General features: G+C 34.4%; 1 protein-coding gene across 3 annotated transcripts; it reads left to right on the forward strand.

The window, feature by feature from the left end:
* The first annotated feature begins 3,582 nt into the window (after nt 1-3,582).
* LOC147391974 (OTU-like cysteine protease family protein) lies at nt 3,583-14,632 on the forward strand. Of its 3 annotated transcripts, XM_086458274.1 has the most exons (10): nt 3,584-3,745; nt 4,387-4,470; nt 4,589-4,634; nt 10,264-10,372; nt 13,184-13,275; nt 13,375-13,437; nt 13,579-13,697; nt 14,197-14,272; nt 14,365-14,454; nt 14,566-14,632. In XM_086458274.1, exons 2-9 carry the CDS (start codon nt 4,406-4,408, stop codon nt 14,419-14,421), a joined length of 627 nt encoding a protein of 208 aa, XP_086314400.1. In that variant the 5' UTR covers nt 3,584-3,745; nt 4,387-4,405; the 3' UTR covers nt 14,422-14,454; nt 14,566-14,632. The 3 variants fall into 3 exon arrangements, with proteins under 3 accessions (XP_086314401.1, XP_086314400.1, XP_086314399.1); XM_086458275.1 differs by having other exon boundaries at nt 3,583-3,768; nt 14,365-14,632; XM_086458273.1 differs by having other exon boundaries at nt 14,365-14,632.

Raw genomic sequence — 14,632 nt, forward strand, 5'->3', positions numbered from 1 at the left:
CTCTTAGCCTCTTCTAGGATTTAGTGATGACGCCTCAATTGCTTTAGCTAATATCCCTTTAAAGTAATATTGTCTAAAAAGGTTCCATTTAGATTTATTTCTCTATGACTTTCATTTGAGATTGGGTGGGTGGGGATTTGGAAGGAAAGAAATGCCAAAGAGTTTGAAGGTAGAGAAAAGGTCACTCATAGTATTTTGATCAACATTAAACTCTAGAAGTTTCAATGGTCCATCGAGTTTAAGGGGATATCTCTGACAAGTTGGTTTTCAATTGGGGTTTCATGGTATACAAATGAGTAGTTGAGTGTTTTATTTGTTTGATTTAGTTTTTGTTTTGCTTTATGTATTGTTCTCTTCTTTGCTATTTGGTTTTGTAACATTTCTTTGATGTATTGTCTGTATAACGACATTTTCATGCTCTAATTTTTTCATATTTTTTTTAGATAAAATGAAAATCGAGATTGTGAGGCATTAACTTGTAAAGTAGGGAGAATTGTAAAAACATAGAGAAATGTGGGATTTTTTATTGAAAAAAAGAAGCTAAATATTAATAAAAGAAACAAAATGATTTGGGTTCAGCGATGGCAATAGCGTCATCGCCAAAAAACGACACTCCAAGATTGATGTGCTCAGAGAAGCTTGAGCTCTGACATCATGTAGTAAAATGATTTTATTGATAATTCTTAAATGATGATTACATATCTCATTGGATTTATATAGATCCAAAATATTTAAGAATATGAAAAGATAATCAATCAATCCAATAAAATATATCTAATTGATCATAATTGATACAAATCTAAGATTTGCAAGATATGTGGTGATTGATATAGTGTATCTTGTGCACATTATTATAATGCATCCACCTTATCTCTATCAGGTTATGATGTGTGCAATGAGTAAAACTAAAAGGGAAAATGGTAATTTACCTTTTTTACTTATAAGAAAAGTCACTTAAGTGGGTGCCATTGGCCATTTTGGAGTGTGCAAAATTGTAAATAGACCGAACCATTGGAATATGATTTTGCCTTTCAAGACGTCAAATATAGGAAATCCTAGTAGAGGGATTTCTTTCTGAATGGTCTCTAAGTTTTGGATGGTAACTTGATAGTCCATTTAATAAACTCTTTATTTTTGAATGGCCCCTCAACTTTATCTCACCTGACAATATTCTTGAAATACTCAAACTGCCATTTTTCTCATCTTCTTCATATATTTAGGTTTTCTAATGGAGATTGCAATCATTTTCGACAAGTTTTGATCATGAATGACGAATGAAAATGATATACTTCTAATTTTGAATATTTAGATGTGTTTTTTGATTTATTTTGACGATTTATAACAAAAAATGAATCATAAAGTTGAGATCCCAAAATTTGTATACAATGTTGAGCTCACCTTATTTATTGTCGAATTCCCAGCTTTTTATTGTTGAGTTCAACATTTTTTTTTGTTGAATTCAACAACTATTAGAAGATGTTAAACTCGATAATAAAAGAAGTGGTGAGCTCGGCGCTAGTAAAGTCTACCCGTTTTCGTTTTTTGAGTTTTTTCAACTAAAATAAATGGAAATATCGATTGAAAACTTGACATAATGACTTGGCTAGATAACTTCAATCCAAAAGAACCATCATTATCAATCTTCATCCAAAAATGAAATACAAAAGTTTGAAAAGACCCTTACTTTTTTACATACATCTTCAAAGGGACCAATTAGTTGCACACCACTAACGGTTGGTTGCCCATTGACCTTAAAAAATCATATATGTTTTTTTGTATTTTTATGACCTCTATTTTAACCTATTGCTTGCACTCAAATACATAATCTTTTATAGGGTTTAAGTTTTTTTTTATCCTTTGCTTGTGCTCTACTTTGATTGTGTTTTGTGATTGATTTTGTTCGTGTCTCTTTGTCTCCAATTTAATTAAAGCACTAATTTTCTAATCTCCGTTTAAAATTTAATCTGAACCTATGTATTTCAAGAAAACGTAACTTTATAAATATGATTCCGAAACAAAAAAAATATATTTCTTGCAAAAATTATTGAACTAGCAATAAATTCTTTAGACATAATTGAGGAAGAACAGAAAATTTTTTAATAAAAAGGAGTGCAATTCTTTTTAAAGTTATTTTGGAGTCTAATCATTTAAATGGAGTGTAAAGGGAACTTTTAAGTGATGGAGTGCAATTGGTAATGAATGGTGTGCAATTTGTTGGCCACGTCTTCAAAATGTTTGAAAATAGCTTCTTCTTTCTTCTTAAATCCTTTGTGTTAGAATGTAGTCTCTGAAACTCAAGTGGAATGCAAAAAATCTAATTTTGTTGGACAAAAATGGTGAATTCGCTATCCAACAATATTTGAATATTTTTTTTAGTTCAAACCAAATTTTAAACGTCTAAAATTGTAATATTTTTTATGTAACTATCTGATTTTTTTCCCTAAAAAAATGGAGAAGTTGTATGTAGCTACCCATTTTGGATTGGGAAAATCCCACGACCCAAAATGGGTAGTGGGATTGATCGTGTGTTGGATACCCCTATTTTGAATTTCACGACCCAAAATAACAGTTTAAAATGGATGGGTAGTGAGATAGGTTGTGTGTTGGAATTGCTCTTGGAGACCTACTCCGGACTTCTACTGGTTGATCTAAACATTAAAAATTAGTGTAATTGATAATTTAATGGAAAATTTACTTAAAGAACCCTTTCGAATGAACTTTTTTTTCCCTCTAAATAGTCCCTAAATTTTAAATGGTCTCTTAATAGTCCATTCAATAAAATTTTATTTTCTAAGAGTCGCTAGACCTCATCTCCCACATTTATCACGATTGAATGCCTTAATTGTTCGAATTCATCGTTTTCATAAGAAAAAAATTGGATTTTTGGCATCTCAATTAAGTTTTGCAGACTCCATTTCGTTAAAAAGGATTTAAGAAGGAAGAAGTCATTTTCAAAGATTTTTTTTTAAAATTTTGTGAAGATGCATGTAAAAAATTAGGATTTTTTTCACTTCTTTTATTAGTTTTTAGATGAAAATCAATCAAGAATGGTTCTTTAGGATTGAAATCATCTAAACAAGTCATTATCTCAAGTTTTTAGTCGATTTTTTCATGTATTTTAGTCGAAAAAAAAGGGTAGGTTTTACCAGTATCGAGTTCACCACTTTTTATTTAAAAAGCTGTGAACTCAATAGTAAATAAAAAATGTTGAGTTCGCCAATAATGAGAGACCATTAAGAAATAAAAAATTTACTAAATGTCCTATCAAGTTATAACACAAAATTTAGGGATTATTTAGAAATAAATCCTTGCAGGTTCTTTAAGTAATTTTCTCTAATTTAAAGAAATTAGATTTCGGTACTTTAAATTGTGGGCCTGTTGAGAAAGCCCTTTATGAATCAATGGATGTAAATCACCAATCAGATCATATTTAGTGTATAAAAGTTTGAGTTTGAGTTTGAGTTTGAGTCGGATAGCTAATCAACTCCCGTAAGTACAAGATTTATACTCACAGTAAACTAGGATAACTTGTGGGGACAGAATCCAAATCAAAATAAAAATGGCGCACGCTTCGAATTTAACCGGATAGAGATGCGTCAAAAAGTAGATTCCAAGACAAGTTGATGCGTTAGGAGAGAGAAAAAATAAAGCAAGAAACGAGACCTTTATTTTAAGCTCTGTAACTCAGATAATCTCTGTTTCTTTCTCTCCATAAAACAATACAAGATCTTCTTTCGAACAAAGGGTTGGTGCTACATAGTTCATTCTGTAAAAATCTTTTAAATTTGTTTTATGAAACTTGTTTTTAGATCTGGGTATTCTTTAAATTGATTTATAAGTTGTTTTTAGATCTGGGTTTGGTTCATGTTTGGTGGGTTTTCCTTATTTGGTTTGAATTTGAGCTTGTTTATGAGAAAACCTATGTTCTTATGTGTTGGGTTATTTTGTTTCTGTTTTTAGGTTTTGGTGTTTATATACAGAATTTTCTTCCAATATATCTGTTTTAATTGTAAGGTTTCATAGTTAGATTTGTGGGTTTTCCTTTTCATCTGTTTGTATGTGAAGTTGGGTTCTGAAATCAGATTTTAGTTTCATTTGCCTTAATTTTTTCTCATTGGTATTTTTTATTTATTTACATTTTTTGGTGAAATTGGTTATTATCTCTTTTTTCCCTCTTTTAGACTTAACATTGCTTGTTTATTAGGTCCCTATTTGCATTATTATTTTTTTCTTTTTTCAGAAAAATCAGAACTATAGTTTGGTATCTCCACAATTCTATTTTTTTTTGTTAATGTAGAATTAATGGATATATTTAGTTAAATACTGGACTTCACTTTGCATTTGAATCATCTCTCCTTAGGAATTTTATTGTTACTATATCTTCAGGTGTATATTTGACAATAAAATGGAAGGTATTGTTGTGAGAAGGGTCATTCCTGCGGACAATAGTTGCCTCTTCAATGCGGTCGGGTGAGCTTTCAAATTTTATATTTGGGTTTTGTGATTAAATGGTGATTGTAAGAATTGTTGGATCTGATTTTTCGTCTTTGTTTTTTTTTTTTTTTTTTTTTTTCATATTTCCTTACAGATATGTTATGGAACATGACAGACACAAAGCTCCGGAATTAAGACAGGTTAACTCTCTTATCTGTAAATAGGATCGCCAATGCATATTGAAGTCATTCAAAATTATACATATCTTGTCTTGGAAAAACTGGGTAACATGAAGAAATAGGCCCGAAATTAAACTCCGAATCTTGGTTTATCAATCTAAGTTTTCTTGACTAGGAAGATTACTTCCATGTTGTCTTTTCTGACCTATTAGTACTACACAAGTGCTATGTATGTTCGTATGTTCGCCTCATATATATATGTACATATTATTTGCATGAAAGTTTATCGTATATAGTGTATTATCTAAAATAATGAGATACAACTGCTCCTTGGAGGAAGATATAGTGTAGATAACGTTGAATGGCAAATTAGAATTTATGTTGGCGACCCCTATATTTGGGATAAGGTGTAGGGAACATTGATGCCACGATGTGACACCTAGCAAAAAAAAATTGATGCCATGATGTGACATTGATACTCATATGGGAACTTCATGGGTACTTTTTGGATGCAATTTATCTGTATCATGTGATACCACTTGTTTTTTTGTGACATTTAAACGAAACAATTATTTATTTTGTCATCAGGAGAGAGAAATAAGCATCTTGCTGTAAATAGTCTTAATGTAAATATTGTAATCTTCAATGTTGTTAAATAGCATATGCGACTATGTGCAATCAGCACATGCTGTTCGCATATACGATTTCGCACATCACATATGTGGTGGCATATGCTACAAAAAAAAAAAAATGAAAAAAATATATGCCATCGCATAAATAGCATATGCCATCGAATATGCCATCGCATATTAGTAGATAGCATAATTTGGAATATGCGACTGTAGCATATGCGAATATGCGACCGCATTTGACAACACTGGTAATCTTAATAATTTACTATTTAGGGCACCATGTTTAATATATTAGTAAGATTGTATATTTTCTATGCATCAGATTCGATAAAAAATTTAGTGTTTTTTTTTTTTTTTTGGTAAGTGTAAATCATATAAATGAAGAGAAGGAAAGGAGGAGGCTGAGATAGTCCCAAAACAACAAAACACAAAAAAAACAAAACCGGCGGAAAGCTACGAGTCACAAATGTTTCCCCAATTAAATACAAAATCTTGAAAGCACACTCTCTCAAAATCCCTACTCATCTTTGACCAAAGGAAAAGTAGTCCCAAAATCTCTAAAATCACTTGGTGAGATGAGCTCTCTTTGCTATGGAATATCCTGTTGTTGCGTTCTCTCCAAAGACCCCAAGCAATGGCGGATGGAAGGATAGCCCAGAGATACTTGTTTCTAGAAGAGAAGATATTGGAACTCCATCCCTTTAAAAGCTCAAAAAAAGATAAAGGAAACACCCATTCTATCTGGAACCGAGATAAGAAGAACATCCAAATAACATAGAAGAAAGAATAATGCATAAGAACATGATTGACAGACCCCATCCTTCGAGCAAAGATAGCAAAAATTTGGGATAATCCATTCCCGACAAATCAGATTATCCAAAGTGAGGATTCTACCCAAAGAAGCAAGGCATAAAAAGAAAGATACCTTAGAAGGAACAAGAGTGGACCAAATGACAGAGGGAGAGAAAGATACCTCACCCGACGACAACAAGCAATAATAAAAAGACTTGACCGAGAACTTCTTATCCTTAGTCTTGATCCATTTCCTTCTGTCCTGCTCGTTCTTTCTGAATTGGATTTGATCAAGGAGATCTAGAAGAGATGTAACCTCCATCAATTCCCAATCGTTGAAATTCCTCCTGAATCCCAGCTCCCAAAAATTTATGTTTCCGTCTCGAATAAGACACCGCCTTACCGAATTATTTTTTTTAAAAGAACAAGCGTACAAAGATGGAAATTGGATAGACAGAGATGAAGTTCCGCACCAAATATCCTCTCAAAATGTGACCTTGTCCCCCAACCCAACTTTGAATCTAGTCTCCCTATCAAACTTATCAACCCCTTTCAGAATACCTCTCCACACACTACACCCATAAGTGCCTCTAGGCTCATCAGTATACCAACCAAATCTCGTCTCTCCATATTTAGTCCGAATCACTCTCTTCCACAAGTTGTCTCTTTCTTCTCCGAATCTCCAAAGCCACTTGCCTAAGAGAGCTTTATTAGTTAACCTTATCCCTCTAATCCCCAATCCTCCATTCTTCTTAGGAGTGCAAACCATCTTCCACTTCACCAAATAATACTTTCTACCACTACTATTATTATTCCACAGAAAATTCCTCACGAGTCTTTCAATCTTAGCTTCCACCGACCTAGGCAATGAGAACATGGATAAGAAGTAAATCGGAATACTCGTTAAAGTACTCTTAATCAAATTAACCTTACCCCCCTTGGAGAGATATTTAGCCTTCCAAGTACTCAATTTCTTCTCCATTTTCTCGATAACTCCCTCCCATATGTTTTTACTACAATACGGAGCCCCTAAAGGTAAACCTAAATAGGTAGACGGGAGCGTATCATTGCGGTGTTGTATTTATGTCTTTGATTAGTTATTTAAATATTGGATTGTTGTAATACTTAATTCTACCATAACCGCACACCTTGTAGCATGAATTTATGCCCAAATAACATTTTCAACGACTAATGAACTAGAAATTCTTTCAAAGCTCAAATAGGAAGAGCATCTTGGTGAACCAAGATGTGGATGGAGTTTTTAATTGAGTCCCAACTGATGTGATAAATAGGAAGAAAATGTGATAGTTTTGTCTACGTTACTCGTTGTATTTCATGTCTTGTAGTGATTAGTGTGACCTTCAATTTTTTTTTTTTGATAAATAACTTTCAAATTTTCACTTGCTCCTTGTGGCTTTTTATTGCTGCATGGCATGAAAGAACACTCAAATAGGAAGCTTGTATTCACTTTGATAACCATCCTATTTATGAATATTGCTCTCTCATATGGTTTAACCGGGATCTTTGCCATTGTCAGTTGTAGAAGAGTGTTTCTCATCACTCAGTTTTGCATGGGAGGCAATTTTGATAGTGTTTGGTCTGTCTAGAGATTTTTCAGAGAAGTTATTTCTGTTAATATTTTGTTCTGTTGTAGGGCTTTGCTCTTTTGTATCATTCCTTTGCTCTTTTTTCTCTCAACCTACCCCCTCACTCTAGTGATTTAAGTAGCTTCTGATAGAAGGAAAATGGATATTTGTTTAGAATGAAAGCATGTTTTCAGGCTGTATATTATCTATGTTACCAAAGCTCACTTATGGGAGTTGGATGTGAATACAAGGAGTTAAACTTGAATTTTGTTTCATATCTCCCAAACACTCCTAGTCTGTTACTACATATTTTATTTCCTAAAGTATCAATCACTCTTTATGGGGTATGGAGTAATACTTTAGTCTAGAGCTCAGACTATAGACTGATATTATAGATTGTAGCTAAGATTTGTAAATGTGATAACCATAAACGTGGCATGCACTGGGATCTGGGCCCACCATTTCGTGGGGTATCAAGGATCTAAGTTCAAAATCATCCAGATTTTGATTGTTTGAACCATGATATGTAGACTTTTCTAAGAAGGGCCACTTAGCTAAGTGGCTAGACCTTGTAGAGGTTGTTCCCAAGGTCTTAGGTTCAAACCCCTTGAATCCCTTCTTACGCCAAGCACTAACCCCACCTAGCATATATATATATATATATATATATATATATATATATATATATATATATATATATATGTAGACTTTTCTCTGGGTGGTGTTCGTAATTTGTTATTCTCCCTTAGAATGTTATTGGTCAGATGATTACACTCACCCCATTGGGTTAAGTTTTGGTGTTGAAGTTCTCTAATGTAGTAAATATCTCATGTGTACATATATGTCACTTATAAATTGCATTACACTCTATATGAAGTTCTGAGTTGCTAAAGTGGAATTCTCCTTAAAGAGTGTCACATGACCAAAATGTGCCAAACAAAATGCAAGGGACAATTCTTATAATACAACAATAAGAACAACTAACTTTAGGGAACTGATATCAGGCAACTAGGAAGCAAAATGTTTATTGAATGAGTTTAGCATAGATGAAGATAGAAGAAAAACTAAAGTAGATAATGATGATTTTTTTTTATCAATAAAGATGAATTTATTGATAAGAAGAAAGATACAACGGGGGGTCGAGGGGACCAACCCAAAATAGCAGAAGGAAAAAAAAAAAAAAAGCTGAAAAAGAAACCCCAACAAACTACCCCAATGTCATCCGACAAACCCTATCCCAATTAACAATAAAGTCTTCGAAGAAGATCCCTAGGAACTCCTTAAAGAGTTTGCTCCAAGAAAACAAGAAAGCCAAAATAAATAAGATCAAGTCATGAATGTTGGACTCCTTCCCCTAAAAAATACGAAGATTGCGTTCTTTCCAAATACCCCAATAGATCACAAAAGGGGCCAAGGACCCAAGAATCCTCTTGGATAGGGAGAGGGAGCCTCCCCAATCTAGCCAAAGCTTGAACAACGACTTGAATGAAAGTGGCAAACAACCCATTAATCCAAAAAGAGATAAGAAATGTGACCAAATTTGATGGGCAACCCGGCAATGAAGGACCAAGTGGTTTGATGTTTCTGCACAAGATCTACAAAGACAACTTGATTTGGAGAAATGAAAATTAATTGATCCAAAGTTGACAACTTCCCCAAACTCGCTAGCCAAATAAAAGCTGAAAATTTTCAAGGTACCTTCCCACCCCAAACAAGCACATCGGGGAAATCCATAGAACATCTTGGAGAGATGGCGTAGTACATTGTTGTCGCAGAAAAACTACCATTCCTCACCATACCCCACAATCTTCGATTGTCCATTCCAACCTCCATATGAATGTTTTCCGCCAAATGAATCAAACTCTCCAACTCCCAATCATTGAACGTCCTCCTAAACCAGAGATCCCAATTTCTTACCCCATTCACAATGGTTCTAAATAGAGAAATTACTTGGCCTTTCTTCATAGACAAATCGAAAAGGTCTAAAAATTGCTCCAAAAGTGGTCCATCCCCACACCACCAATCTTCCTAAAATCTCACCCTAGACCCGCCCCCAACCTTAAACTTAACTTTTTTTCCTAAATAATGGCATTCTTCTTAAGATTCCTTTCCAAACCCCACTCCCAAACAACCCTCTAGCCGGACCACTTTCCCACCAAAATGATGATTTACATTTTATGTAATTGAAGATTTTAGATTACATTTTACTTGAACTTGTTTTGGAAGATCAATTGTGGTCTTCATCTGTTGGTCTATGTGATAATTATTGTTGTTTTTTTAATGGATCAGTGCTTATTGTTTTTGCTATTGCTTCATGTCCTTCCTATTAGTTCTTATTATGATATTCAGGTTACTTGTACATAGATGTTTTGGAGAAACGGTAAGGTGATTCAGCAGAAGCTGCTTACCTTTCTTGTGTGTTATTAAACGTGTTGTTCATTGACTTTGAATGCACGGAAAAATTTCCCCACCCATCATCATCGAAGCCTTATGCCAAAAATTCTGGGTCAGCTGAACGAAGTCTCGTTTGTTCATTCAATTCTATCTAAATTCTTATATTATGTTCATGCATGAATATTTATGGCCTTTACCCATATTTCTGAAAACATCACTTGGTTATTGTTTTGTTGACTTCTGAAGGTTATAGCTGCAACGGTGGCAAGTGACACTACAAAATACTCTGAAGCGTTTCTTGGAAAACCAAATGAGGAGTACTGTGCTTGGATTCTTGACTCTGAAAAGTGGGGAGGTGTGACGAATATCTGTTTTTCTTTCTTTCTTTTTTTCACTAAATAAATGATTCAAGATATGCCTAATTGACTGTTATTTGTCTGATGGTTTGAGTCCTTACTTGCAGTGGTGATGTTTTTTTTTTCCTCGTTGATAAAGATCAAATTTTGTTAGAAGGGCGTCAAGGTGACCAACCAAACTTACACAAAAATCTGGAAAATACATAAAGAAACACAACACCACCACCCCCTAACAGATTCCTAAATTTCTTCTAAGGAACAAACCCAATCCCATCTCCCCCACGAATCTTCAAAGAAGACTCCTTTGACTTCTTTGAACATTTTACACCAAAAATATAGAGCCCCAACACAGAAATAATGATTTCCCAGGGATAATGCTCTTTGTGTAGAAATATCCTAAGATTTCTCTCTTTCTATAATCCCCAACAAATAGATAAGACTCCACATTTTCTTCTTAGATGCCAAAAAAGCATACCCCTGCGGTAACCAACCTTCAAATAACGCCTGCGGTAACCAACCTTCAAATAACGCTTTAATGGGCGAGGAAAATAGCCCACAATGCCAAACAAAGACTAGAAATGTGACCAAATCTCCATGCAATCTTGTTATGAATAAGAAGAGCTTAGTCGATTTCCCGTTTTGTTTACAGAGGCAATAAAAATTTGGTATAGGCATACCTCTTTCGATGATAAGATCCAACGTGGTAATTCTTCCCAAAGGAGCAAGTCAAATTAAAATGGATACCTTTGACAGGACTTTCAGACCCCAAATGGCTGAAATAGGATATGCTTCTAACTTGTCTGGCAACCCAACAACTAATAGGATATGCTTCTAACTTGTCTAGCAACCTGACAAATAAAACCATCTCCCAATCATTGAAGGCTCTTCTGAAGCCCAAATTTCAGGAGATTCTCCATTCAACCTTGATACAAACCTAGCGATTGACATGACCCATTTCTATTATAGATCAAACAAATCCGGAACTTGAAATATTTGAGGCAACAATCGACATCATCAATCTTCCTAGTACCTCTCCCATCCATTTATATTGTTGCACTGAAGTCATGAATTCATCATTGATTATCCATTGCTAGGGACATAAAATAATAAAAGGTGGCATTACATTTTAGCAGGTGAATACTCAAGGAATTCATCATTATTTACACTAATGACAATCCAAATGCTGCATTTTATGTACTGCATCTGAAGCATGAAAATTTTGTTTTGGAAGAATCCAATAATTTTGTTGACGTTTAGTTTCAGCAGATGGCTTTCTAATTTTGATACCACAAAGCTAAATGTTTTGTTTAAGTCCAACTTGAAGTTAATTGATGAAATTTTCTGATTTGATGTTGCATTTTATTCATTATCAGAAACAATATATAACTAGTGTACATCAAATTTGAGTTTCCCAAAAATTACCCTTTCTCATAGAAAAAACCAAGCATCGGTGGACCTTGTCTAGGTGCAGGTAACATTGATAAATTCGGTTCAAGAGTCCCTCTTTAAGCAACCATGTAATCCAATCATTCCAAAGTTCCACTTTTAAGAACTTATCCTTAATGGCAGGTTTGGTATACACTGAAATACTAGTATTTACCTTAACTGGTGCCTGGAAAGCTATGTTACTTGTTTATCCTTACAAAGTGCTAAACAACTCTTTTCCTTCTTCTTTCATAGATAAAGGAGTGGCTAGGAAGGTGAAAGTGGGTTCAAGGTGGTTTGAACCTAGGACGTTGGAACAACATTTCACATGTCTTACCAACTTAGCTAAGTTGGCACTTTTTTTTTCTTTCTTATTTTGTTTGGTTAGTTCAATTAAAAACAGAAGCAGTGCTGTATGAGATGTATTTGATTCTCATGATTCATAAAGAATATGAAAGATAAACAATCTATGCAGCATGCCATATAATTTCACTTGCACCTGAGGCTGTGCCGGATATTTGGCTTCAGAACTGGAGTGAGTATATTGGTTACATCTTCCAATGGCTTGGACTGCTCTTGTGGTCCCTAATTACCTGTTGTACTTGTATCATGAAGAGAGCCTGCTCAGTCGCAATCGATATAGATCAGGATTTTGAGCACTAGAATCGAATGATCGAAGAATCCTTTTGTGGGCCATCTTTGATATGTTTCAAAATCAAATAAATAATGTTCAAATGAAGTGTAGGTGATCCAGCATGAACTGAATGACTGCACCAACTGAAAAAGGCCGCAGTATCATGCTAACTGCTTAGCAAGGTTGAGATATATAAGATGCTCTACCTCCTATTGGTAAAGGATCATCTCTTCAAAAAGGCTTCCCACTCACTAGTTTAAATTGAGGTTTTTGCTGGGAATATATGCCTGCCATATTTCTGCTGTTACTTCTCACTTTTTCTTTAATTGATCATTTTTAATTGTAACACAATTTGCCTATAAAACAGATAAAATAAAAATTATTGGAAAGAAGAAATATTCCCATTACTTGCCATTACTGCTATTCTCTTGATATGTTGCTAGGATGTGTTAGCTTGAGCCCATTAAACCTATGGAAACCTCGTTGAAACACAAAGCTTCTCTATTTAAAATCTTTGCAAAAGAAAAAAAAGAAAACCACTCTCAAATGCTCTTTGAAATTTTGAGTCCTACATTTTACAACTGATGTAGAAAAATCCTGCATGTTACATGGCATTTTTGGGTCTCCCTGATATTCTCACTAACATACTATATACGAATTGTGTGATCTCAAAGTTTTTTGTATGTCACTAACAGACATAAGAATGTAGAGATGCTATGTGTTCTAATTACAAGTTTTATCTTGTTTAAAGGTGCCATTGAGCTTTCAATATTAGCAGATTACTATGGACGTGAAATCGCAGCATATGATATCCAAACCACGCGATGTGATTTGTATGGTCAGGTCAGTGTTGGTAATGCCATTGAATCTATAAGTTCAAACAATGTTAGCTGTTGTGGGCAATACTGACGACTTTCTTTTACCTATTGAAAATTACAACAGGCAATGAAGTATCCCGAAAGGGTTATGCTGATTTATGATGGGCTTCATTACGATGCATTAGCTGTATGTTGCTTTTCCACATCTTTTTTTTCCCAATACATTATCAAATAAGAACCAAAGCAGGGAGTGTCGATTTTCCGACAGCTGATACTTTTTATTTATACTTGCTTGTTACTTGATTTCCATTTATCTTTTATTTATTAGATGTCTCCCTCTGAGGGAGCTCCGGAGGAGTTCGACCAAACAGTATTCAGTGTACGTAGGGATAGGACCATCGGACCAGTTGAAGGGCTTACTATTAATCTTGTTAAGGATGCACATAGGTAAACTTCTCTCCATCGATTGAAGAAATGGCTTCCCTATCTGTATACAGTAATCACTTTTACAATCCAAGGGATCCAAACACCAAGGAAAATATTGTGTTGTGTGCGTACTTGTACGTATACATGCAATGAAAAGAGATTTCTCGAATGATAAATCTATTAAGTGACCTTAGTTCGAACATGAATGACACTATATAGTAAAGGAGTCAGGATCCCTCAACTCCTAAGAATGACTCATGAAAAAACCACATGATCCCAAACTTTGAAAGCAAAATCCAATGGTTGAGATTTATCCTCGGGATAAGTATCTCCAAGATTTGTGCTATCAAGATACTCATAAATCTCTAACCATTGGATTTTATGCTTAAAGGGTTGAGATCATGTGTTTTTTTCATGAGTCATTCTTAGGAGTCAATGGATCCCAACCCTTAAGTAAATGTTACAAATTTTAGTTAGCAGCATTTCAACCTTAATGTATCTTGGCATTTGTTGACCTCAGGAAGAGGAGTTACACGGATACTGCCAACTTCACTTTACGATGTGGGGTTTGCCAAATCGGTGTCATCGGCCAAAAAGTAAGTTAAAAAAAAAATATATAATTGCAACGGTTTTCTACCCCATCTTTTCTTCCCCGACTTTCCTGAAATTTGTGTCTGAAAATATGCAGGAGGCTGTGGAGCATGCACAGGCAACTGGCCATGTCAACTTTCAAGAATATAAATGAAAAAGACAGCTGAGAGAACCCATAATTTCTTTGGTGAGTTACTTTGCATAGCTAGTTGATTGATTCTATAATTAAGGTTCATCTCATTGGATTGGTGGGGGAATGATATATTAACTTTGTTTACTTTTGGAATTCTTGTTGTAGAATGCTTATGATGATGTTTCATACCTACACCACATTTATACAATAAAAATGCGAAACTGTTTTACTA

This window comes from Akebia trifoliata, chromosome 11 (assembly GCF_017979445.1).
Source record: "Akebia trifoliata isolate Shusen 1 chromosome 11, ASM1797944v1, whole genome shotgun sequence".
Classification (NCBI taxonomy): Eukaryota; Viridiplantae; Streptophyta; class Magnoliopsida; order Ranunculales; family Lardizabalaceae; genus Akebia; species Akebia trifoliata.

Excerpts from the sequence above, each read along its gene's own strand:
- LOC147391974 (XM_086458275.1), top strand. The coding sequence starts at position 4,406 with ATGGAAGGTATTGTTGTGAGAAGGGTCATTCCTGCGGACAATAGTTGC. Across the intron at positions 10,373-13,183 it reads TGACTCTGAAAAGTGGGGAG|GTGCCATTGAGCTTTCAATA; the intron begins GTGTGACGAATA and ends TCTTGTTTAAAG. Across the intron at positions 13,438-13,578 it reads TTCATTACGATGCATTAGCT|ATGTCTCCCTCTGAGGGAGC; the intron begins GTATGTTGCTTT and ends TTTATTTATTAG.